General features: G+C 43.0%; 1 protein-coding gene across 1 annotated transcript; it reads left to right on the top strand.

Moving 5' to 3' along the window:
* Positions 1 to 848: 848 nt before the first annotated feature.
* On the top strand, positions 849 to 10629 carry LOC113524111 (UDP-glucuronic acid/UDP-N-acetylgalactosamine transporter). Its single transcript, XM_034303352.2, has 13 exons — positions 849 to 1053; positions 6204 to 6237; positions 6367 to 6453; positions 6754 to 6821; positions 8296 to 8367; positions 8496 to 8564; positions 8672 to 8774; positions 8945 to 9037; positions 9160 to 9227; positions 9569 to 9647; positions 9756 to 9838; positions 9999 to 10051; positions 10379 to 10629. Exons 1-13 carry the CDS (start codon positions 884 to 886, stop codon positions 10387 to 10389), a joined length of 990 nt encoding a protein of 329 aa, XP_034159243.2. The 5' UTR covers positions 849 to 883; the 3' UTR covers positions 10390 to 10629.
* Positions 10630 to 10778: the final 149 nt, after the last annotated feature.

Here is a 10778-nt window from a genome sequence, read left to right as displayed (position 1 = left end):
TGATAAGTGTGAGAAATTTAAGATTAAATCTCAGAGTGTGAGCGCTGCTACGTCGCTCGTCTAAAATCCACCAATAGGAGGACGGCAGATTTACAGGACAGCTACAGATACAGGAGCGGTGATGGAGAAACGTAAACGAAACATGGAAGAATCTTAAGCTCTCTGTGAAGAACGTTTGTGATTTCTGGATCACGCTGATTGATGACGTGAGCAGAACGTAGTCGTGTTCTTTAATCGCAGGTCTATCGTTAGAGGATCTTCAGCGTATAATCTGGCGCAGAGAGAGAGAGAACACACTATCACAAAGCTTCCAAAAACTTCATTTGAAGCACATGACGCTAAAGAAGAAGCAAATTTCAGACACCAAACACCTTTCCCCTGAAATTCACTGAAAGATATATAAGATATATAAAGATTTATTTCTTTATTTTTCCAGCAGTAACCATACTATTGAACTTATTGTTAATTTCTTTGTCTTGCATTGCAAATATATTAATATTTTAAATACTTTGCCTAGATTTGAAGTCTTTCTTGCTGAAATTTCCCACACTGTAAACTCTCTTAAACTCATCAATAGTAATAAGAAGAACACATTTCTTAAGACCTATGATTTTATTTTTTCCTGCTAATTAAGGTTTCCTGTGTTTGTATGTTTCCTTCCCTTTTCTTTATGCTGTTTGTATCTCAAATGTTTTCTTTGCAAATAAAAAAAAGTCACATTTGGGGTAAAGCATTTGGACACTGTAAATGGACATTTGTATTATTTTTAATCTGTGTTATCCTTCAGGTTGGAAAAGTGAACTATGATCCTGAGTTAAGTGTCCTTGCCCTTTAAGAGTGGGCGGGGTTTAGTGGGCGGGGCTTGGCGTGTTGCTGCGTGAACATGGCGGAGGTTCGAGCTCGCGCTCGCGCTCAGGTGAGAGTAGAGGAGAGAAACACACCTGTACTCTCCTCACAGCACAGATTATTCCTCAGATTATTCGCCGCCGGGTTTTACGGCCTCAGCTCGGTCCTCATCGTGGTGCTGAATAAAAGCGTCCTGACCAGCTACAGGTGAGTGCAGTGGAGTTCAGCACACACTTCACCTGCAGCTCCGAGTCGTTCTTCAGAGCCCTGGAGCTGTAAACACACACCTGTCACACTCACTGTCTCCCCACCTGCAGCACCTCTATATACACCTCTATATACACCTCTGTAGAGGGGAGAGCGGGGACGGTTGCAACACTTTTTGTATTTCCTTCAGTTTCTCAGAGACTGTTTTTAGTGGAAAGCCAAGATTTTAACACATTAAACCCCCATCTGTCAGATACTCACCCACACTGCTGTAACACGCGTGCGTATCATAATATACGTACAATTTAAACTTGAACAGACAAAGTCAAATGCTGCAACTGACCCCATTACAGGGGACGGTTGCAACATTCATTAAAATATAATAAAAAAAAAAAACATTATATAACATCATACTGCAATTTCTTTATTTTAACAGACAGGGTTAAATTGGTTAAATTGTTAAATTTGTTAAATTGGCCGTATAAAGACAAAGACCAGTAAAAGAACAAGTAACAACCACGTTTTGGTTAATTATTAGGCCTCCACAAAAACTGAACTACAAAATATTTTTAATGAAAATCAAGACTGAAAATTTACTGAAATACTTCTGTGAACTCCTCTGACTTGAACTGTGTGTGTGTGTGTGTGTGTGTGTGTGTGTGTGTGAGGTAGTGTATGAGTGTGTAAGAGAGAAAGAAATTAGTCCACATCAGACTTGCAGTTGTGGCAAGTATAATTGGCTCCCCATCAGTGCAGTCCTGGTGAGCCCTTGCCTTGCATTGCCAGCACTGTACCCAAACCTCTCTTGGTTTCAAGTAACTCTCCAAACAAACAATGCAGAAATCCTCTTCTTTGTCAGAGTCAGTGTCATTGTCTAGGTTTTTTGTCTTTTTGTTTTTCTTCGCTCTTGTTTTGGTTTTATTTTCATTTAACTTTCTCCTAGCTTTCTGGTGCTTCTTTTCCAATTCCAGTGCCTCTTTCTCTGGTGTGTCTGTAAGAATTGCAGTCTTCCACTTTCTCTTCCCTTTTGAGATTTTTCTTGGTCCTGCTTTAGGGTGAGGTCTTAGGGTCTCAGGTGAGAAATCTATACGGGAAGGTGTCACTTGTGCAGTTACAGCAAGTGCAGGCAGTACAGGTGGCAGTGGTTGAGCTACAGCAGGTGGAGACAGGAGAGCCGCAGATGGCATAGGTGGCACTGGTGGAGCTGCAGGAGGTGCAGGCAGGGCAGATGGAACTGGTGGAGCTGCAGTAGATGGAGGAGGACGGTCTGTCACCAAAGATGGTGCAAAGTCAACATCTTGGAAGACCTCCCGATTAAATGGCCAAATGCCAGCGCACCTAAAACCTGACTGCACATTTGCTGGTGTTGCTGCCAAATGGTGGGCCAACCTAACAATACCAGGAATGTCATAAATTGACACTGTCAGGCCTGGGTGGCTCTTCACCCATGAGTCACAGAAGGAGTTCACAGCTCGTTTTAGAGGACCATAAACAGTACGATCCAGTGGCTGTAGTTTGTGAGAGCAGTGAGGTGGAAAGGAAAGCAAGACAATTCCACTGTCTCTGCAGAAATTTATTCCTCTCAGAGACAGATGGGTTGAGTGGTTGTCCAGTATAAACAGGACTTTAGCATCCACTGAGGACTTAGTGTGGTGTTGGAAGTGTTTCAGGAACATGATAAAGTCCTCCTCCAGCATCCACCCAGAGGCATTGGCTGTTCCAATGCAACCAGATGGGCCATCATGAATAAAATGATCTTTGAAATGGACACGAGGGAATACAAAGTGGGGTGGGATCATATTCCCCAGTGCACTGACTGCACAAGCAAGGGTCATAAGTGTCCCTCTTTCTGCTGATGTGGATGACCCAACCTGTCTACCACCATGTCTGGCAACAATATTTTCTGGGTTTTGGACAGTTGTAACCCCTGTTTCATCCATCTAGCACTTTCCCAAGATTGTCAAAAAACTGGGAAACATTATGTCTATTAAATCTTGTGGCTCTGGATAAACTGGTAGGTTGTAGGCACCATATGGAAAGACAGGGTTGCCTCTTCATAAAAGCCAAGAACCAGTCATGGCTGGCCATGGAGTTGGCATTCCAGGTTTCTGGATAATTACAGCGATAAGGCAAACTGACGAACCTGAAAAATAGAACAGTGTTTAGAGTTTAATATATTCTCTCAATTTCTTTTTACTTCACTCTGTCTTATTCTCCCAACTAGTCTTCCTTCCTTTGTTTTATTCTGATAGACAATCTCTTTCAACACGTTCTTGTTTACATACACTTTTTTATACCTTCCTCTTGTTTACCTCTTTGGTGCTTAGACCATAGAATAGATCAGCTGTAGTTTTTAGGTATTCTGCAAGGCTCTTTTCTTGCTGTTCAGAAAAGACCCTCCTGGGAGTCCAGTACCCTGTCTTTGCTTCCTCTCCTGGGCCTAGCTTCTCGCTCTTTTTCATAAATCGATAGAGGGTTGTGTGACAAATCGCAAAGTCCTTTGCCACAGACCTCACTGTCCTGCCTTCATCCTTCACTATGCTTGCTGCTAATGTCAGAACAGATAGAGGGACACCCCTATCTGTTGTGCGTTTCCTCTCTCGTGGCATACTGAAAACAAAGAAAAAATGTAGGCTACATTGTGGCCTAATCTGAGAGTTTTTACTTAAAAAAAAGGAGTAATAATAATAAATCCTTAATCCAGTCGTGGCCTAATGGTTAGAGAGTCGGACTTGTAACCTGAAGGTTGTGGGTTCGAGTCTCAGGTCCGGCAGGGATTGTAGGTGGGGGGAGTGAATGACCAGCGCTCTCTCCTACCCTCAATACCACGACTGAGGTGAGACCATTGAGCAAGGCACTGAATCCCAAACTGCTCCCCGGGAGCCACAGCAAAAAAGGCCGCCCACTGCTCCGGGTGTGTGTTCACGGTGTGTTTGCACTTGGATGGGTTAAATGCAGAGCAAAAATTCCGAGTCACCATACTTGGCCACACTTCACTTTTTAATATGACAAGCTTTTAGATCAATGTGATAAGGGTGATAAGGGACGGTTGCAACAGCATGTTGCAAAGGTCCCTACTCTGACAGCCATGATAAAACTTGCTATGCTAGCTAGACACAATAGCTTTGACACTTGCTAGCTATGCCTATTAGAAGCTAAGAAAACACTGATTTAAATTATATGAATGAATAATGCTTCACAAAAACAGTTTAGACAGTATGAGAAAAATTCTGAGTATTAAAAAAAATACTTTTTTTTTTTACCTTGAAATTAGCTTTTTCCAGAAGGAATGGTCACATATGGCTGATTTCTTCTAGATGGGGGGAGGGGCTAACTGAGCATGTGCAGTATGAGCAGTATGAGCATCATCACTCTAGCTCATTCCTGATTGGAGGAATAAGCCATGTTGCAACTGCCCCACGTTGCAACCGTCCCCGCTCTCCCATACACCTCTATATACACCTGTATATACAGCTCTGTATACACCTCTATATACACCTCTATATACACCTGCAGCACTGCTATATACACCTCTATATACACCTCTATATACACATGCTGCACTGCTACATACACCTCTATATACACCTCTATATACACCTGCAGCACTGCTACATACACCTCTATATACACCTCTATATACACCTCTATATACACCTGCAGCACTGCTACATACACCTCTATATACACCTCTATATACACCTGCAGCACTGCTATATACACCTCTATATACACCTCTATACACACCTGCAGCACTGCTACATACACCTCTATATACACCTGCAGCACTGCTACATACACCTCTATATACACCTCTATATACACCTCTATACACACCTGCAGCACTGCTACATACACCTCTATATACACCTCTATATACACCTGCAGCACTGCTACATACACCTCTATATACACCTCTATATACACCTCTATATACACCTGCAGCACTGCTACATACACCTCTATATACACCTCTATATACACCTGCAGCACTGCTACATACACCTCTATATACACCTCTATATACACCTCTATATACACCTGCAGCACTGCTACATACACCTCTATATACACCTCTATATACACCTGCAGCACTGCTATATACACCTCTATATACACCTCTATACACACCTGCAGCACTGCTACATACACCTCTATATACACCTCTATATACACCTGCAGCACTGCTACATACACCTCTATATACACCTCTATATACACCTCTATATACACCTGCAGCACTGCTACATACACCTCTATATACACCTCTATATACACCTGCAGCACTGCTACATACACCTCTATATACACCTCTATATACACCTCTATATACATCTGCAGCACTGCTACATACACCTCTATATACACCTGCAGCACTGCTATATACACCTCTATATACACCTCTATACACACCTGCAGCACTGCTACATACACCTCTATATACACCTCTATATACACCTGCAGCACTGCTACATACACCTCTATATACACCTCTATATACACCTGCAGCACTGCTACATACACCTCTATATACACCTCTATATACACCTGCAGCACTGCTATATACACCTCTATATACACCTCTATATACACCTGCAGCACTGCTATATACACCTCTATATACACCTGCAGCACTGCTATATACACCTGCAGCACTGCTATATACACCTCTATATACACCTCTATATACACCTGCAGCACTGCTATATACACCTCTATATACACCTGCAGCACTGCTATATACACCTGCAGCACTGCTATATACACCTCTATATACACCTCTATATACACCTGCAGCACTGCTATATACACCTCTATATACACCTCTATATACACCTGCAGCACTGCTATATACACCTCTATATACACCTCTATATACACCTGCAGCACTGCTACATACACCTCTATATACACCTCTATATACACCTCTATATACACCTGCAGCACTGCTATATACACCTCTATATACACCTCTATATACACCTGCAGCACTGCTATATATATATATATATATATATATATATATATAAATAAGTTTTTGTGTTCTGCTGTGCTTTTTATTGTTATTACATCTAGCTGTTGTCATACACGTGTGTGTGTGTGTGTGTGTGTGTGTGTGTGTGTGTGTGTGTGTGTGTGTGTCCTGTCAGATTTCCGTCGTCGTTATGTGTGGGGATCGGACAGGTGAGTGGTGTTAATGACCTTCTACATTAACACATTAAACATGCTGATGCATGATGATCCAGATTACACTACATAACATTATAATAATTAAAGTGTGTGTGTGTGTGTGTGTGTGTATGTGTGTTACAGATGTTGGCGACGGTGTGCGTGTTGTGGGCGGGGAAAACCCTGAGTCTCATCCACTTTCCGGACATGGACAGAAACATTCCAAGCAAGGTGAAACACACTCAGTGCTATAAATATTCTGTCCTGAAGATGAAGGAATTAAAACTTGTAAAGTTACAGCTTTACCTCTGACTGTTAAAAGCACTGACACTGGAGACTCCTTCCATACATGTTACATAAACACATTTTTTAATCTGTTTATTTGGATCATCTGCTGTACACGTCCCTGTGAATGAGCTGTTACTATAGAAGCGATAACTTATTAAAACTAATGCATTTATATAAACCTTTGGGGTGTGTGTGTGTGTGTGTGTGTGTGTGTGTGTGTGTGTGTGTGTGTTTGTATTTCAGACATTCCCTCTCCCCCTCCTGTATGTAGGTAATCAGCTAACCGGCCTCGTGGGAACTAAGCAAGTCAAGTACGTCCTAAACATCACTTCAGTTTATATAGGTTTATATATGCATATATACACCGATCAGTAAAACACTCACAGGTGAAGTGAATAACTGATTAAATCGTTACAGTGGCACCTGTGAAGGTGAGTGATATATTAGGCAGCAAGTGAACAGTCAGTTCTTGAAGTTGATGTGTTGAAAGCAGGAAAAATGGGCAAGCGTAAGGATTAGAGAGACTTTGACAAGTGCCAAATTGTGATGGCTAGACAACTGGGTCAGAGCATCTCCAGAGCAGCAGGTCTTGTGGGGTGTTCCTGGTGTGCAGTGGTTAGAACCTACCAAAAGTGGTCCAAGGAAGAACAACTGGTGAACCGGAGACAGGGTCATGGACTCCCAAGGCTCACTGATGCATGTGGGGAGTGAAGGCCCATCTGGTCTGATCCCACAGAAGAGCTACTGTAGCACAAACTGCTGAAAAAGTTAATGCTGGTTCTGATAGAAAGGAGTCAGAACACACAGTGCAGTGCAGCTTGCTGTGTATGGAGCTGCGTATGGAGCTGCGTAGCTGCAGAGCGGTCAGAGAGCCCATGCTGACCCTGTCCACCACCCAAAGCTACTACAATGGACAAGTGAGCATCAGAACTGGACCATGGAGCAATGGAAGAAGGTGGCCTGGTCTGATGAATCATGTTTTCTTTTACATCATGTGGAAGGCCGGGTGTGTGTGTGTGTTGCTTACCTGGGGAAGAGATGGCATCAGGATGCACTATGGGAAGAAGGCAAGACGGCGGAGGCAGTGTGATGGTCTGGGCAATGTTCTGCTGGGAAACCTCAGGTCCTGGCCTTCATGTGGATGTCACTTTGACATGTACCACCTACCTAAACATGGTTGTAGACCAAGTTCACCCCTTCATGGCAACGGTGTTCCCTAATGGCAGTGACCTCTTTCAGCAGGATGATGCTCCCTGACACACTGCAGAAACTGTTCAGGAATGGTTTGAGGAACATGACAGGTCAAGGTGTTGACAAGGTGGTGTTCAAGGTGTTGACTTGGCCTCCAAATTCCCCAGATCTCAATCTGATCGAGCATCTGTGGGACGTGCTGGACAAACAAGTCTGATCCATGGACCCACCTCACAACCTACAGGACTTAAAGGATCTGCTGCTAACGATTTGGTGCTAAATACCACACACACCTTCAGAGGTCTTGGATGGCACAAGGGGAACCTACACAATATTAGACAGGTGGTTTAATGTTATGGCTGATCAGTGTGTGTCCCTATAAGGAGCAGATAATAGAAATAGGGGAGTTGAGAATAGGGAATAAATCCACAGCCCAGGAGACACACCACACTGTAAACACAGTAGTTAGGGATTTAAAGCAAGTCACGTTGATCTTTGTCCTGAACAGACTGTGTGTGTGTGTGTGTGTGTGTGTGTGTGTGTGTGTGTGTGTGTGTGTGTGTGTGTGTGTGTGTGCGTGTGGTGTTTTTGCAGTTTGCCAATGTTCACTGTGCTCAGGAGATTCTCCATTCTGTTCACCATGTTGGCAGAGAGCTATCTGCTCAGGTACACACACACGAGAGTGGGACAGTGTGATAAACTGTTGTCATGTTGAATTTGTATGTGATGAGGCTCTGTGTGTGTGTGTGTGTGTGTGTGTGTATGTGTGTGTGTGTGTGTGTGTGTGTGCGCAGGAGGACGTTTGCGTGGAGTGTACATCTGACAGTATTCACTATGATCTTAGGAGCGTTTATCGCTGCCAGGTAAAGATTTAAGGAGCTTTACAGAAATACACCTGTAATGAACAGTGTATAACACAACACCTTTATTTACTCACACACTCCATGCCGTGTGTGTGTTGTTGCTACAGTACAGATTTGACCTTTGACCTCCAAGGCTACACATCCATCACTATCAATAACGTATTAACTGCAGCTAACGGTGCTTTCATGAAGAAGAAACTCGACTCCAAGGTACTGAACAATGAGACATTTCCGTCCCAGTGTCACCTGGTTACCGTGACAACTGGCTGTTGCCTATAGCGATGTCATAACCAACCATATTAATGTTAAATGTGCTGAAACAGTGTCGTCTTTGCTAATCTCCCCTGTGTGTGTGTGTGTGTGTGTGTGTGTGAGTACAGGAGCTGGGGGAGTATGGCCTGCTGTATTATAACGCTTTATTCATGATCATACCCACTGTGTGTGTAGCCTACTACACTGGAGACCTGCAACAAGTAATGACACACACACACACACCTTCAATATACACCTGAAACACAGTGTGTGTTTATTCGAGTGAGTGTGTGATTATAACGAGTGTGTGTGTGTGTGTGTGTGTGTGTGTGTGTTAATGCAGGCTGCGGGTTTCGATGGCTGGACTGATTTATTCTTTCTCACTCAGTTTATTCTCTCCTGTGTAATGGGGTGAGATATCACACACACACTAACACACTCACACATACTCACACACACACACACACTAACACACTCACACATACTCACACACTCACACACACACACACACTGACACACACGCACATACTCACACACTCACACATAGTTCATTAATATTCCACCTGTTATGTTTCCTTCTATCAGTATAAACCCTCAGGATTAGCAGCTTCATGACTGTGTGTGTGCGTGTGTGTGCGTGTGTGTGCGTGTGTGTGCGTGTGTGTGCGTGTGTGTGCGTGCGTGTGTGTGTGCGTGTATGTGTGTGTGTGTGCGTGCGTGTGTGTGTGTACGTGCACGTGTGTGTGTGTCAGGTTCGTCCTCATGTACTCCATTGTCTTGTGCACACACTACAACTCTGCCCTGACCACCACCATCATCGGCTGTCTGAAGGTCAGTCTGTGTTTGTTTATTTATTTGTTTGTTTGTTTATTTGTTTGTTTGTTTTTTTATTATAACTGGGGTGTGTGTGTGTGTGTGTGTGTGTGTGTGTGATGTTAGAACATCATGGTAGCGTATGTGGGGATGGTGTTTGGTGGTGATTACGTCTTCACCTGGTTGAACTTCATCGGCTTAAACATCAGGTAAACGATAACACACACACTCACACACACACACACACACTCACACACGCTCACACACACGCACACACACTCACACACACACACAGTGACACAGTGACACACCCTCAGTTTTGTTTTTTTTTATGTGTGTGTGTGTGTTACATGTTTGTGTCTCTCTCAGCATCGCCGGGAGCCTCGCCTACTCCTACATCACCTTCACTCAGGAGGGCGCCAGTGAGTGTGCACTTCACATGACACTTATTATTATTATTATTATTATTATTATTATTATTATTATTATTCCATAACGCGTAACACTGTGGGCGTGTCCCAAACCACACGCTCTGTTTTCAGAGGGTCTAGAACAGGGGTATCAGACGTACATCCGTCTCCATCGTTAGAGCGATAATCGCGATATTCATTTGTAAAATAAATGAACGAGACAAAAGCGGAGAACGTGAGTTTCTCTCGCGATGATGTTGTGAACATGACTGTGTCTTTTTCTCTGTGTGTGTGTGTGTGTGTGTGTGTGTGTGTGTGTGTATGTGTATGAATCGTCAGAGAGTTCCTGATGAAGAGGACGGATGAGTGTGAGAACCATGAAGCTGCTGTGTGTGTGTCAGTGTTTTACTTTATAATGAAATGAAATGTGACAGTTTTTAATGAAGCCTTAAAGATTTTGTCTTCACATTTCATACGTTAATTATGTAAAATCAATTTTTTGTCAGATTTTATAAGTATTGTTTTGTAATTTGTTTTGTAATTAATGATTAATAATGCAGTTATAAAGTAAAGGACATCACCTCTATGAACACACTGATCTGAGATCTGTACTAATGGGCGTGGCCTAATATTCTAATGACCAGTTTGATTGACAGCTGTCTGTCTGAGACTCTGGCTGCTTTTAGCTAATAAAATGTAAAGTAAATATGTAAATATGAGGATAAAGCTGCAAATATAC

The sequence above is a fragment of the Pangasianodon hypophthalmus genome, chromosome 4 (genome assembly GCF_027358585.1).
Source record: "Pangasianodon hypophthalmus isolate fPanHyp1 chromosome 4, fPanHyp1.pri, whole genome shotgun sequence".
Classification (NCBI taxonomy): domain Eukaryota; kingdom Metazoa; phylum Chordata; class Actinopteri; order Siluriformes; family Pangasiidae; genus Pangasianodon; species Pangasianodon hypophthalmus.
Note: the sequence above shows the minus strand (reverse complement) of the source record. Positions and strands in the feature narration are given on the sequence as shown.